At 41.8% G+C, this 16,724-nt stretch overlaps 1 protein-coding gene across 4 annotated transcripts in view; it reads left to right on the forward strand.

Moving 5' to 3' along the window:
- The window catches only part of ERBIN (erbb2 interacting protein), a 224,618-nt gene extending 214,936 nt beyond the window's left edge, over positions 1-9,682 (forward strand). For all 4 annotated transcript variants that reach the window (XM_069749531.1, XM_069749537.1, XM_069749549.1 and 1 more), the window contains 5 exons: positions 3,319-3,432; positions 4,856-4,945; positions 6,369-6,461; positions 7,904-7,978; positions 9,436-9,682. In XM_069749531.1, the coding sequence (XP_069605632.1) occupies positions 3,319-3,432; positions 4,856-4,945; positions 6,369-6,461; positions 7,904-7,978; positions 9,436-9,543 (480 nt within the window). In that variant the 3' untranslated portion in view covers positions 9,544-9,682. The remainder of the gene's footprint in view (positions 1-3,318; positions 3,433-4,855; positions 4,946-6,368; positions 6,462-7,903; positions 7,979-9,435) is intronic.
- The last annotated feature ends 7,042 nt before the right edge of the window (positions 9,683-16,724 follow it).

Raw genomic sequence — 16,724 nt, forward strand, 5'->3', positions numbered from 1 at the left:
AGATACGGGCCTCAGTGAGCACTGCCCTCTTTGTAAGATCAGGAAAAAATACTAAATAAAAAGGCCCACCTCTCAGGAACTAAAAAAAGGCAAAATAAATAATAATAAAAAAGCTAATACTCTGTGGAGTGGTAAGAATAAAATAAGAGCAGAAATTGGTCACTTTTAACCTAGTGACAGGTCCTTTTTAAGAGATTTCTTAACTTAAGGGGGTTGTACCAAGTTTGGAAGATATCTCCTACGCTTTGATAAGTTTGCTGGAACCCTGCACAGCCCCCTCTGAATGAAATGCAGATCGAACATGCGCACCCCGCTCCATAGATTCTCTATGGAATTGCTGATGTTGGTGGAATACATCACTTGCATATCTCAAGCTGTCCTATATAAAATAAATGGACGAGAGAGGTGCACGTGTGCTCTATCCGCGCGTGCTCGATTTGCACTCCATTGAGACTGGGCTCTGCAGGGTTCCAGTATCCAGATTCCCAGCAATCGTGAAGTTATCACTAGTGATGGATGAACCCGTGGATGTTCGTGTCCGGTGGGTTTGGCCAAACATCTAAAAAAAAAAAAAGATCAGTTTGGGTATCTGAAGGGCACCCGGACCCCCTTCAAATGAATGGGGGGCCCGAACATGTGTTGTTTTGTCACCCTGCCATTTGCATGACAGTGCAGAAAACAGAGGCTCTGATCGGTGGTACGATTACCGCCGGTTAGAGAAAATCTCCATTATTGACCTGGGCTTGATGTCAGCGGCCATAAAACAGCTGACATCAACCCCACAAATATTACTCCACTTGCCACCACACCATGGCAGGCAGAAAGAGCCGGGCAAAGCACCAGTATTAGTGCATCTTTTCTCAGCTGGCTGCGGGCTGCTATTTTTAGGCTGGGGGCAATATCCATGGCCCTTTACAAGTCTGAGAATTCCATCAAAGAAAATGTGATAATGTTCCAGCTCCTTAAAAATCCTTCATACATTATTAATCCAACATAAAAAATGATACAGCGGTAAAAAACTCCTTGAACAAATGTGAACCTCAGGTGTTATGCTTTAACCCCGGAGGTTCACATTTGTTCAAGGAGCTTTTTACCGCTGTATAATTTTTTTTATGTTGGATTAATAAAGTATGAAGAATTTTTAAGGAGTTGGAACATTATCACATTTTCTTCACTAAACTACAAGTTCCATCGAGATAAAGTTTCGTGCACCTGTGGTTTTGGTTAGTGAGATGGCTGTGGTTTCGTACCATGTTGTTTTGTTTCATGAGCATTCGAGCCCCCAGCTGTCTGCTTTAGCAAAGCTGGTTGTCAAAATTTGGGCCCACCACCGTTTTTAAAATTATTTAAATAATTAAAAAATCAGCTTGGGGACCACTCTATTCTTGATAACCAGCCATGATAAAGCTGACAGCTGAGGGTTGCTGCCTGCAGTTGACATTTTTGCCTGCACTGGTTATCAAAAATAGAACAGACCCCAAGTCTTTTATTTTATTTTATTTATAGCTAATGAGTATTCCCATCAGCGGCGCCTGCTCTTGCTGTTATTAGCGACAGCAGGTGTAGGCTGATGGGAGTATTACTCTCTCTCGGACCAATGCCTGTCTGCTGGCTCTCGCTGTCATCTGACATGGGAACCGGAGCTCTATTGACTGGTGGTAATAATCTTACCGCCGATCAGAAATGCAGATGACAGCGTGGGAAACACCCGATGTTCGGGATGCCGAACCCAAGCAGTAACACAGACTTCCTGGAGAAGTCCATATTCAGGGTCCATGCCCGAACACTAAGTGTTCGGTATGGACCCTGAATTTTACTGTTGGGATTCGCCTATCTCTAGTTATCACCTATCTTATATACCAGCCTTTAAGACATTGATGGAATTATTCACAAATGCATGCAAAACTATTATTCTTGTCAAAATGACAGATCCATTCCTCACTGTGTCACAAGTAATCCTTGTAATCCTCCCTAATTCCAGACATTCCTCACTAACACCTCACTAGTTCAAGCTTTCTCTTATCTCCTTGCTTGTATTATGTTCAGCATTTTCATGTCTGCAATTTTTTTTTTAATTTGATGTAAAATGTTCTCATATTTTGGATGTGAACATGCGTGAATGAGTGAGCTTGGCAATTTTGCTCAATGTTCAGCTGCCAACATGTGGGTATTACCAAAATGAGGCCTTCTTGAGGCAGCCATTTTTCATGTACCCTCTATGGGCTGAGTGTCTGCAAATGGAATGGATAGATTTTTTTTTTTAATCCGAGCTCATAAAAAAAATAACAGACAGGAGCAGATGGGTGTCATCCGTCTGTGGTTTTTTTGTTTTTTTTTTTGCATAGTAAAAAAAATGGATGACACTCTGATGGCAAAATGGACATTCCATCAGGAGAGATGCTGTCAAGCCACCCATTGTAGTCTATGGCTGTGTAGTGGCAGCATCAGATTAAAGAAGTCAACTATGCCTTTCTGCCACATATTAAGTCTAAAACCGGCCATACACTTTCGATGGCTGTTGGCCATATGATACTTTGTTAGTCCGGCAATTATCATGGCCATTTCTACCAAACGCAGGAGCATTTGCTCAGCTTGGCACTCCTGCGTTCTCCATGGGAAGGCCACCGATAGACATCTCTGCCGACTCCTTATCGCTGGGAGAACAAAGCGATCGAAAGTTCAAAATCAGATATGCCCTATCGACATCATCTCCCAACGATCAGTTGCCTGGCGCCCCCATACACAATATAGTGACTGCCGAACTCATTGATATTGGCAGGGTGGGACGACATTCGTCTGTGTATGGCCTCCTTACGAGTGGCTGATTTCTATGTCGGCACAACAATCGTTGCCATCAGTAGTGATCATGCTTTTGGAGACAGTTGTCAAAACAATTCCATAATACCTTATTAAAAATGTTTTAAGAAGAGGACAAGCTAGGATTTTGGAAGGAAGGGCTTGTCCTTTTAATGATATGCTCAGACACTAGACTCTGCTTCCGCGTAAACATCCTGATCCCGGCCATTATACCTTTTTACGCCATAACTAATCAGATCATTATAATGCTGACTTTGGCTTTTCTAATGAGAATACCTTGATTTTCCGCACTGAGCTGTAATAAATCTTGTCAATGGATTGGATATAATTGCATTAATTTCTAGATGTTTAATTCATGTCTTCCTACTAATTGGGTTTAAATATTCAATGACCGTGTCGCCTGTATCACTATGCATACTGAACCTTGGTTGTAATACATTATTGGAAGTGGTTTGGATGCAGTGTTATAACCAAAATATTTGTTCTGCCATTTGCTGATAGCACCCGACTTCTGGGAGCAGTGGGGAACCTGCCCAAGATGATGTATTTGGACCTGGACAGCAAAACTACGCAACATTGGTCCACAAGGATGGTGCATCTGACAGTGGAAAGAAGGTAGGCCTGATCTTACAACCTGTCCAGACTAGAAATTTTTCAAAGTCAAGTAGACGGTAATAAAATAACAAAATAAGTAATACTCACCTCATTGATTCTTACACTTCCAGAGCCCACCGCCTTTCTTTGTACTCTGGGGCACAACTATAGTGGGTGCAGGGGTTAAAGTCGCCCTTGAAAGGTCCTTTTGGCCCTTATCAAAAGAACAACACTATTAGGCTGCCGTCACACTAGCAGTATTTGGTCAGTATTTTACATCAGTATTTGTAAGCCAAAACCAGGAGTGGGTGATAAATGCAGAAGTGGTGCATATGTTTCTGTTATACTTTATACCTCTAATTGTTCCACTTTTGGTTTTGGCTTACAAATACTGATGTAAAATACTGACCAAACACTGCTAGTGTGATGACAGCCTTAAAGTTATCTGTGCCTTGGTGGAGATGTTGCATTGGGACACCTAAAGGTACCGTCACACTCAGCAACTTTGCAAAGAGAACGACAACAATCCGTGACGTTGCAGCGTCCTGGATAGTGATCTCGTTGTGTTTGACACGCAGCAGCGATCTGGATCCCGCTGTGCCATCGCTGGTCGGAGCTAGAAGTCCAGAACTTTATTTCGTCACCAGGTTGGCGTGTATCGTCATGTTTGACATCAAAAGCAACGATGCCAGCAACGAGCATAGGGCCCCTAGATGTGTGTCGGATCGGTACACTCCGGCTGTTTGATATGGAGCTAACAACCAGCGAGAACGAGAAGTGAGTCGCCGTTACATCACTGGATCGCTCCTGCATCGTTCTGGAGTTGCCGTGTTTGACGTCTCTACAGCGACCTAAACAGCGACGCTCCAGCGATCTAGTTTAGGTCGGCTCATTGTCTATATCGCTGCAGCGTCACTGAGTGTGACGGTACCTTAAGCTTCAAGTTACTCCTGCTCCAGTGATGATGTCCCGACATGGACATGTGACCGCTGCAGTCAGTCACTGGCGAATAGCTTTCATGGATCGTTTAAAGGGAATCTGACACCTGATACATGATGCCCGATCTACTGCAGCATGTTTCAGACTTTGGCTGTGTGACTTCAGATTTGTATGTTAGACTCTGAAACGCTGTGGCATTTTAGAGAAAAATATACTTTAAAAGTCACACGGAAGGCTATTTGGGCAATCATGTCCCTTGTGATGTCTCCTCACCCGCTGCCAGGTTTCTCTCTATACATGCACACTGGGAGAGACCTTTTGTTCACTGGGACTGGGTGAGGAGAAGCAGCCAGGGCCGGAGTAGATATCTGCTGATCAGAGAGTGTGCCGGGTGTCAGACCCTTACCGATCACATACTAGGGATAGGTTATCAGGTGTTCACCTGTTATCTGATTGATTCACATGTTGCTCTAATGTTGATCTAATTTGTACAATTGACTTCCAGATGCTTTTGAGCAATGGGCAGATGAGCCAGCCCCCGAGGTCTCAGAGCAGCTACAGCCAAATGCATCCTCACCATCTCCAGCCTGCTGTGGTAAGGCTGCTTTCCAACCAAATGTCAAGACCTCTCATTTTCCAAATTGTGGTTGACTTTTCTTATACAGCTGAATAATTATTTAGGTATAAAAAAAGTGATCTTTTACATGCGGTGGGCTGTGTGGTATGTCTTTTAACTGCTTCCAAGACTTATCAGTCATCGTTCTTGACGGGAATAAGAAGCATTGTCTATCATCTCCTCATATTGTCAGACTTCCTCTAAACTTTTAGTAATTGTTTAGAAATAAATCGTTAAAGGGAATGTGTGATCACAAAATAAATGCTTGGGTTTTTTTTATTTTAATTTTTTTTTTCTCCCCATATTATTTTCACACTGGCCACCAGGCCTAATATTCGTCTCATTGTTCTTTTCAGCAGCTAAAATTGCATAGGCAGCAATAGACTGACTTTGATTAATGGACTTGTATAGGAGAGGTAACTGAAGAGAGGAGGAGGTGGTGAGCTCTTGTAAATGGTGTATCTCATGTTTGCTATTTTGTATAGAGTTGGTCAGTGTGAACACTGCAAGATTCCTAAATTATTATAATAAATATAGTGATATTGAGAATGGCATTCAATTGTCAAAATGTGAAAAAGATAAATTTAACTAACTTTAATAAAAAGTTCATTTTTTGATGACACATTCCCTTTAATAATTGATTTCTATACAGTACAATAGAGCAAGCTCTAAGGGAATAGGTGGTGTCTTGGATGTATGTTTGGGAATGAATGATGGCTCTCAATCTGTCTGTGAAAAGAATTGCAGCGTGCTGCGATTTCACTCTGAAATTGGATGCGACTCATCCATTCAGGTCCATAGGTACGAGAGAAAATTCTATCTGATGTTTATGAACATATTCTTATTATTATTATACATTTATATAGCGCCATTTATTCCATAGTGCCTTACATGTGAAAGGGGAAAATATAGACAAGTACAATAAACATGAGCAAAAACAAGGCACACACAAGTACAGAAGGAGAGAGGACCCTGCCCGCGAGGGCTCCCAGTCCACAGGGGATGGGTGAGGATACACTAGGAGAGGGTAGAGCTGGTCATACAGTGGTTCAGCAATTTCAATTTTGCAGCATAGGAAAGTGCAAACGGTGGTGTAAGAGATTTGTAGCTGCCAAGTACAAAAACTGAGTGTATACAAACTGCAGTCGAATATGAGACAAGTGACAAAATGAATCTCCTACTTTTATAGATGTAAATCGGACCAATTTTTTTTCTTATACAGTCATGTGACCGTGCCCGTAGAGTCAGCTCTAAAGACTACATGTGACTTCTGAAGGCACTAGTTGGACTAAATACCTATATGGCTATCTGTGATCCACATCCAAGGAGCATGGATATCATTTACTGCATGTTATGTATCGGTGACCTGAATTACTTGACCTTTTTATCTTTTTAATTCAAGATCAGGGTACGTCTGGTGAAGGATCCTGAGCTCGGTTTCAGTATATCAGGAGGAGTTGGTGGTAGAGGAAACCCCTTCAGACCGGGTGATGATGTAAGTATTCCTGTTTTTTGGTGAGAGCAATGGACAAAGCCATAGTCCGAGCCGCATGGACAAAGCCATAGTCCGAGCCGCATGGACAAAGCCATAGTCCGAGCCGCATGGACAAAGCCATAGTCCGAGCCACATGGACAAAGCCATAGTCCGAGCCGCATGGACAAAGCCATAGTCCGAGCCGCATGGACAAAGCCATAGTCCGAGCCGCATGGACAAAGCCATAGTCCGAGCCGCATGGACAAAGCCATAGTCCGAGCCGCATGGACAAAGCCATAGTCCGAGCCGCATGGATAAAGCCATAGTCCGAGCTGTATGGACAAAGCCATAGTCCGAGCCGCATGGACAAAGCCATAGTCTGAGCCGCATGGGCAAAGCCATAGTCTGAGCCGCATGGGCAAAACCATAGTCTGAGCCGCATGGACAAAGCCATAGTCTGAGCCGCATGGGCAAAGCCATAGTCTGAGCCGCATGGACAAAGCCATAGTCTGAGCCGCATGGACAAAGCCATAGTCTGAGCCGCACGGACAAAGCCATAGTCTGAGCCGCATGGACAAAGCCATAGTCTGAGCCGCATGGACAAAGCCATAGTCTGAACCGCATGGACAAAGCCATAGTCTGAGCCGCATGGACAAAGCCATAGTCTGAGCCGCATGGACAAAGCCCATAGTCTGAGCCGCATGGACAAAGCCATAGTCTGAGCCGCATGGACAAAGCCATAGTCCGAGCCGCATGGACAAAGCCATAGTCCGAGCCGCATGGACAAAGCCATAGTCCGAGCCGCATGGACAAAGCCATAGTCCGAGCCGCATGGACTAATCCTGTGTGGTGGTGCACGGATTCCCTGCCGTGGGATGGAGTAATATGCTACCCCTGTGATGGTACAGCTGAAGGCTAGGCCTACATGGCACCGTGTTATGGAAATATTTTCTGCCTAGAAACTATTTTCTTTAGTTTGAAATCCGTTTATAACACTTTGTCTGATTTACCATCCCAAGTTTGAGATTGGAAGCATAGTAAGGTGGCGTAGAGGCCCATAGGTTGGTACGGTGCTGTATTGCACCTCTATATAAGGCTTCGTTAAGTCTTAAAAGGTCCATGTGCATTTTTCCGGAAAGGGAAGTTTGGAAGTTACCCCTTATCCGTGGGATAGGGGAGAATGTCCTGACCACTGGGAGTCCAACCTCGGGGACCCTCACCAATCCCGAGTGTGATTGGTCTGTCATGCATGAATTTTTAATGGGACCACTGGAGATCGCAGAATCACCAATAAAAATGAATGGATCAGCAGTGTGCATGATTAACAGTGCATCATTCACAAGGGAGTGTTTTCCCACAAATAAGGGATAGTGTTGAAACGTGAAAATACCCATTTAATTCTTAATTCCATTTTTTTCAGTTCTGTAATGAAAAATGAAATGACCATCTTATTATTTCACCAGGGCATATATGTGACGAGAGTACAGCCTGAAGGAGCAGCATCCAAATTGTTGCAGCCTGGGGACAAAATTATACAGGTAATTATACATGAATCTGTCACCCATCACACTGCCCTCTTCATTTCCATTAATTATTTGTCTCTATCACATCTACCATAAATCTATTTATCTTTTTTCTCTCCCTTTATTTAATGCACCTTTTCTTCTGGTTAGTGGCAAGGACATGTAGGTTTCTGTGTTGCTGGAAAATAGAGCTCCCCAAGGCTAGGACTACACGGTGACTTTGGCCTCGACACAGATTGTGCGGCTAAACTTCGCTACGTGTTGCAGCCACATTCCATGAAAAAAACAAAAATGAGCATATATCCTACAGCAAGTAAATACCGTATATGCTCGAGTATAAGTCGACCCAAGTATAAGCCGAGGCACCTGATTTTACCACGAAAAACTGGGAAAACTTATTGACTCGAGTATAAGCCGGGTATGCATTGTTCCCTCATCCCCATCCTGGTATGTATGGCTCCCCTTCCCCGTCCTTGTAGGTATGGCACTCCATCTTTGTATTCATGTCTTCTTATCCCCTATCCCTGTATGCATGGCTCCTAATCCCATATCCTTGTATGCATGGTTCCTATAAAAAAAACAAAGCACATCCTACTTACCTTTATTACGCGCCCTCGCTGCATCTTGCTCCGGCGCCAGCAGCTCTTCCGGCAAAAAGACCACGTGTCCCCGCTCATTAAAGTAATGAATATTCACTCCACGCCTATGGGAGTGGAGAGGGGTGAATATTCATCACCTTAATGAGCGGGGGACACGATCGCTCTGCCGAAAGGATATGCAGCGAGGGCACGCAGGGAAGGTATGTAGGCTGCTGCTGTAACTGTGCTCTCTATAAGAGAAATGAATATTCATTGCCAGCGCAGTGAATATTCATTTCTCTTTAGCAGTGGGCACAGTTACAGCCGCAGTCGCTGGCTCCTGCCTCTGTGACCCGCTGCTCCGCCGCTCACCCTCCCCGCCATCTTTCTGGGACAATGACTCATGTATAAGCCGAGGGGGGCGTTTTCAGCACAGACAAATATGCTGGAAAAATTCTGCTTATACACGAGTATATACGTTAAGTAAATCGTAATAGTACATGTAAATAACTTAGGGTGCTTAGATATCGCTATTTTGATAAAAAAAACGCATAAAGCCATCCCCCTATGTCAAGGTGTACCCATCGGGACCACCCTAACCTGTCTCTAGTATTAAAACTTTACCATGTCAATGTTAATAGGCGCTATCATTTCTGGTGTCAGTCGGAAGGGGAATTAAAAGGAAACGGAAATATAAAGTAAAGATCCTGGGATTCATGTATGACTTCAGCTCAAAAAATAGTATGAAAATCGTTTGTGTGATCTAGGCTATGGGAGAACGCGCACTTATTATTAATTCTTCTTCATAGTTTTTACATATACGGCTTTTTCTCTGATTGGTCCTCTGACTGCCCTCGCAAGCTATTAAATACTTACATTTATTTCTTTCCTTAGGCAAATGGCTACAATTTCCTGAACGTTGATCACGGACAAGCGGTGCTGCTGCTGAAGAAGTTTCAGAGTGCAGTCGAGCTGATTGTTCTACGGGACGGGGCCGTGTAGAGAAACACAAAACTGAACGGAAAGCCAGCAATGTGTCAAGAGACTAATTAGTATCAAAACTATTTTTCTATGTATATACGTAAAAAAAAAAAAAAGCAACATAGAGAGAGAGGAAAAAAAACAAAACAAATCTGAACATGCACTTGGATTTTGATAAAAATATATACAATTTATACAGAGATGAACTGTAGAATACGAGGGTCGTAAACCACTGCGGATGAAAGTCGGGTTCAGATGCCTCTCCGTCTGATCGTTTGCTAAGCCTCGCTTACAAGAACAAACCTGTGCCGTTTTTGTACAGAACGTAGGTCTATTTTTGGATAACGTGTATTACTAAAACCTATATGATAGGAGAAGGAAACAAACAAAAAAAAAGAGCCTCAACTGTAGCGATGCGCAGGTGAATGGCAGAGCCGTCTCTTCTGTATGTGTCAGCCTTTCTCTCGTCACACCTGGTATTACACTTTTGTTTTTTAATATATTTTTCTGAATTGAAGAACCACTCGTGTAGAGTCAGGCTGGGTGATTTGTACGCTGGCTTTGCTATGTGTAAATGATTTGGCAAATGGTGACGCAACGTGGTGCATGTGGTTAGCCCGGTAATGGAGCTACCTGTCCTATCTGATTTCATTGATCATGCAGGAAATAAGTGCTCTTTTCTTAGATTATGGAAGGGGGAGGTCTCACCGAAAGCATTTTTTTTCTTTTTGAAGGCACACACCGCATAATATCATTTTTTTTTAGTAACTACGATTTTGATATTTTAGAAGTGAGGGGGTTTTTTACGTTCATTTTTTAACTTTTTTTTTTTAATTGTATTGATACATTTACGGTGAAGCATGTTTACATATTTTGGGAATTTATTTTCCACATACAACATATATAATATAAAACATGCTGTTCTGACTTGGCTCAGCCCGGCTTGTACTAGTCGTTGTGGTGGATTCGCCTGGACTAACAGCAATATTCATGGTGCCTGATTCATCATCATCTTAGACATTGATTTCCAAAGTTTATTATTTTTTCATGAGTAATCCAGACTGTCCCAAATAGGACTCTGTGCCAGCTGATGGGCCAGGTTCATTAGTAACCTTGATTAGGGAATGTGCAAACAATGTCTTATCCATGCAGGTGAACACTTCAAGAAACTCTGGCGATTTTCTATCCTTAATAATCGTTTTTAGCATGTTTTGATCATTTTTGGAGTGCTTTTTCGACACTTTTGGCCACCAACTTTTTTTTAAACATTTTTGGTGCGTCACTTTTTTTCTCCATTCAACATTGAGGAACCACTTAATTGTTGACTGAAGCAACCACGAGTGGTTTTACAAGCAGAAACACTGTCAAAACTCTCAAAAAGACGCCTGGGTCCGTGCATCTTTTGAGTCTTCCTGTCAACTTTAAAGTCTAGACCGTCTTTGGAACGTAAAACTCCTGAACAATGGTCAGCTCAGTTCTTTTAACCGCATGGCATACTTGCAATCCTGAAGTATCATCATTGAAGCAGTTAAGACGCTCAAAAAGACTGAATATATGTTAACTCTTTTGAGTGTTTTTGATGCGTTTTTTTTTAGGTGGGTTTCGGAGCAGATCTGCCTGAAAAAGACGTTTACTAGTCCATGCAGATTTTAAGGATGGAAACTGATGAGCGTCAACTGCATGGGTAAAAACAGTGAAGTTACACCTGCATCTCTTCACTTTCCACATGGGACAGAATGGCCTCTTGCCTTGCTAAATGTTGTAGTGTTTGGTGCTAGGTAACCAAAGCAAGTGCATAGAAATGCAGCAGAATCATGAAGCATTAGTGACAGTCGTGAAGGGTCCCGTGGACCCTCCGTCGGTTTGTAAAGTCGGAGACTAAAGGGCTCTTTCTATAGGGAACACTGAAATGTGAATTACATGTGCTAGAGTCATTAAAGGGTTTCTAACGCTCTACTGTTTGGTGATTTACCACGAGCTGCCTTTGTTCCTCCGTAGTGTATATATTAGCAATTACATATGATTTTTTCACAAAGGAACATCATTGACTTCTATATATATTTTTCTTTTATTGGTCTGGTGTAAATGGGACTGCAGCGCTTTATAACATGTAGCTATTAAAGATCAGGGATAAGTGCCATAGATGACCAATAACTGTTTGTTTTAGGGGTAATAGTCTTGTTTTAATTATATATAATATATTATATATATATACATTGCCCAGGAGGTCCCTGTCCAATATCCACACATTTTAAACACAAGTCTATAATTTTATTTTTATTCTGTCGCAGACATATCCACAGCATTGACTGATGTGGTCCAGGTGGATACGAACAAAGGACGAATTATAGATCTTTGTGGGTCTCGTAAGAAGAATTAGCAAAGTCAAAAAGTGGGGACATTGCGAGTGTTCTGATTGCTCATTTCAGTAATTTGATTTTCTGGGTTAATCGGGGGCTTTTGCACATGGTGGAACTTACTCTATGGCTCGATAAGCATGACGTGTGCCGCCTCTCTATGGCAATACTTCTAGGGTACAATAATTCAAGACTGTAGGAAAAAAAAAATGAGTTATACAAAGGCATAATATGGCCCCTCCCCAAGAAATCTTGAGTGTGAGACCCCTTTAATGAAACAACATAGGCAGGGGAGTAACTATAATAGAGGCAGGGGTCGCATTTGCACTGTCCTGAAGTTTAGGCGGCCTAAAAAGTCCCTTTAGCCCATTTAAAAAGAACATCATTATTAGGGAACAGTCAGATGGCTGTATAACTTGGACGAGGGTCGCAACGCAATGCTCGGATTGGCGGTGTGACCTTCCAGACCCGTGCGTGACAACTGCATAGCAACACATACTGTCACCCTTGGATCGGGAGAGCCGCCGGCCAGTCCCAGCATTGCATTGCGATCCTCGTCCAAGTTATAGAGCTGTCTGACTCTTCCCCTCAAAATCCGCAATAACTGGGGGTCCTGCTGGAGCTTTTGCATTGGAACCCATGAATTTCAAGCTACACCACTGAATAGCTGAAAGACCCTCAGGATGGAGGGGATGGGATGGAGCCCGGAAAAACCCGCCTATCTATGGAGGAGATATTAGGCCTATTTTTTTATGAAGTTTTTTTTTTTTTACTGAAGAAACCTGTTCCGTAAACGCTCCTTTCATGAGAAATTTCTCTTTTCCTAAAGAGGTTTTTAAAGTGTTTTATTTTTTCCCTTAGCTCTATTTTACAGGTTTTCGACTTGGTGTGTGAAGTCTGGAGCAGATTACTCCTCACTTTGAAAACTTCTTAAGGAAAAAAAATCTAAAAAAACTCATAGTATTGACAGTAAAATAGTTTTCCTATAGAAATGAGTATAGGAATCTCTCAAACATTTTTTAAGCAATTTTTGTAGTGGATCCGCTCCAGAAAACTCCCATCTGAACATGACTGAAGGTCCTACAGAACAAATCTACTCCGATATGCTGGAGCCCCAACTTGGTCACTCTTTGTCTTTGCTAGTCTTTGTACTTAAGGCCCTTTATTCTTCATACCCAGCGGTCAACAACATGCTACCTTTGGTTCCAGCCATCTACATTATTTCTGCAGCGGTAATGTAGAATGTAAGGTTCTGTAAGAAACCCTTTAACAGCTCTTTATATTCCTTTCCATAACATTCTGTCACCATTACATAGGAATTGACTATTTTGGACTATGACCGCAGAAATTTGCTGTATTTTATTACAATGTATATGACGAGAGTGTATAAATATGAGCAACTGGTAACACAAATCTTAAGGATTTCATCTTTTTAAGGAATTCTCTAAAGACGGGAACATGTCATTTTATTAAATTCTTTTTACACGGCAAGCAACATTTCATGTCGGAGAACAGAAACTCCCAGCGATTTCTTGTGTTTATTCTTAATTTTTCTTTTAGTACATGAATTAACATCAAAATGGACATTTTCTTATATTATTTTCTTTCTGTGTGAGAGCACAATTCATAGCAATTTTAAAAGGGGTATGGTTGTGAATCCAAATGACCTATGCATAAAAAAAGGATGAAACGCCCTGTGGCAATAAATGTCCCATATGTTCCTGAACTAACAATACGGTTCACTTTTGCAGCAGCATTTGATTTACTATGTCTGGAATGCAGTGTTTGCTATATTAGTGATATTTTATATTCCATTGAGATATACTGGAGAGGTGGACAACACATTTAAGGTCAGGCGGGTGCCCTAAAGCCCGTCTTTGATATTTATTGACCTCTCGATTTTGGTCGTCTGGAGGATAACATTTCAAAACTGCTGTATATTGCTTTTTCATATGAATGAGCATACGTTATTTTCCAGGTACTAGAAGGATTCATGCACCTTACACAAAAATGATGCAACGGTTTCAACATTTTTTTTTAACGTTTTTTTTCTCTTTTTAACTCTTTAGATTCCCTGTGTGTGTGTTTTTTTTTTTAAAGGAGTCAGAGGTGTCTTCTAATGCACAGCTCAGGCTGTCTGTGTATTCCTTATACTGCAACCTTGTATAAAATGTATTGTGATGTTCAGGCATTCGCCTGGTTTCTATGAATCCCAACTATGCAGAGATGCACACACTGAAATATATTCTATTTACGTGAGATGCACATCACGCCGCCCTCATCGTCTCGTGATTTGAGGTCAGTTCAGCCCAACTGCAGATCGCCCACTATTTATTGTGTAAATAGCCTATTCGTTTTATTTTTATTATTTTTTCGCTTTTTGAATTTTTTTTTTTTTTTTTTTGGAGTTGTGTTTTAAAGAAATATGTACATACATTTTAAGGCCTTCTATGGACTTGCAAAATTTTAGCAATAAAGCAAATAAATTCAGCCCAGCTTTCATGGTGAGGTATGCTGTGCTCTTTTATTTTTCATGGACTCTTCTTGTCAACAGCTGTGTAATGTTTTAATGATCAGCATTTATCTTACATTCCAATTTTTGTATATAAGTAAATTGTTTCTCAAGTAACACATGAAAATTAGAAAATAAACTAATGCTCTTACAAACTGTGAGTTTTCTCATTTTTGGGACTTCTTTTGTAAAGTTTTTGCGAATTTCAAAATATCTTCCTTAAAAGTGGCCGTGAACCGGAGATAAGTCAGCCAAACATAGTGATTATTATCGAATGTGCATGGCGGTGTTCCTACTCTCCAGATGATGTTGGGGGACAGAAGATTTGACCGTTACGTTCCAACATGTCCAATTCTTCTGACGACAGGGAAAGATTGATACCAGCATCTCATAAAATGCAATAATTTCATGGAAAAAAAATAAAAATGGAAATTCCATAAAGATCCTCAGAAAAACATAAGCTAAAGCTACGGGTTTCAGAAGCCGGAGTGCGTCAGAAAACACGTAGCTGTATCTTGTTTTGTTTCTATGACATTCTTTAATGAAAAAAATTAAAATGGAAATTCCTGAAAGTAATGCATTTTACAAGGAGCTGGAATCAATCTTTCCCTTTTGGTTATCATAACGGACTTCCATGCTCCCACAAAATATGAACTGCGAGGGGTCAGCTGGCTGTAATTTTTCCTCTTTTCTTGCAGTTCTTTTTCCACCTGAGGTGTCTGACAACAGCTAAAGCTGGCCAAGCCCATCAGATAGCTGATGGCTGAGCGAAGGGCTAATGGCTGTCTCTCCCAGCTCTCCTATATATGACCATTCAATGACTGTCCATTAATTTTCATCAGGAAGAGCGAAAAAAAGCTGCTGCCAAATTCCTCTGGCAGCACCTTATCTCCACTGAAAACAAAAATTTTGGCTGTTGACATCCTACTGCCTGATCCTTTTCTTCCCTGATATTATTTTTTTTTTTTGGGGGGAAGGGGGAGTTAGAAGTCTCCCACAGGCAATAGATGGTCACCGGTCCTGCCAAAATCACTGGATTCATCTAATGGGTATGATGGACTCTACATTCCCCTTCCTACTGGACATATGTACACTGAGCTGATGGGAGGAATATCTGTGAGCAAAAGAAGCTATCTAAAGTGTAAGCCTTGGTCTCCGTTAAGATAACTTAAAGGGGTTCACAGCCTGGCTCAATGGGCAGCTGATCTCCGGGCGTCCCTCCGCTTATCTGACCGCCATCTAATATAATGTGATTAGATGCATATTTTAATCTGCAGTTATTAGTTACAGGAGAGCACCTTTTCAAAGAGAACCCTTCTACTCTAACTCTCCTGACATTTCTGTCATGGAATATCATTGTAGTCTTCATGAGCCATCTTGCAGCATCTTTTCTCTAGAAATATGTGTGCAGACATGGCAACTTTGGCCATGACACTTGTCGCGCAATCGAGGTTCTCTCGGGGCGGCTGCTGCATCGCAGGGTCTTCCAATTGCGACATGCAAATCACAAAAACCCGACGAGATTGGACTTCTTTTAACTTGCTTGTCGCAGTACCTTATGGCCCGTAATGCGATCCCACTTGCTTGTATTGTTCTGTGATGCAGCAACGGCACCGAGTGTCATGGCACAGATGTCGCTTGTCAGTCGCCTTGTAACTGTAGCCACATTCATACATTTACAGGAGGAATACTAGTGGAGTAACACACTTGGTGCACTTGGCCTACGGCTACATTCACCCATCCATGTGTCAATGTCCGAACTCAGACCACAATGCTTGGACCAACCGCTGGTCTCCTGAAAAGTCTTAGGCTGTTGTGTCCAGGTAAGAAGACCCGCGGCTGACATCTACATATGACACTCTGATGTGTGAAAGTATCATAAAGTGTCCTTGTGGGAGCATTTTCCAACAAACAGTGGCATGTAAAAGTTTGGGCACCCCTGGTCAAAATTACTGTTATGGTGAACCCTTAAAGTTTAAGATGAAATGAGCTCTTAAAGGGCTAAAGTTAAAGATGACACATTACCTTTGTTTTGTTTTTTGTGTGCCTAAAATAGAGTAATTTTTTCACATTTTAAAAATGACAAAAAGGAAAATGGACAAATGCAAAGGTTTCAGACCTTAATTAGCCTGTTAAGGTTGTGGCTTGTTCACTATCATCGTTAGGAAAGGCCAGGTGATGAAAATTTCACAGCTGTATAAAAACTCGGTCTCCTCTAACCTTGTGCCAAAAAACAGCAGCCATTGATTCTTCTAAACAGCTGCCTAGCACTCTTAAAATGAAAATGATGGCAGTCCACAAAGCAGGAGAAGGCTATAAAAAGATAGTAAAGC

This window comes from Ranitomeya imitator, chromosome 1 (assembly GCF_032444005.1).
Source record: "Ranitomeya imitator isolate aRanImi1 chromosome 1, aRanImi1.pri, whole genome shotgun sequence".
NCBI classification, from domain to species: domain Eukaryota; kingdom Metazoa; phylum Chordata; class Amphibia; order Anura; family Dendrobatidae; genus Ranitomeya; species Ranitomeya imitator.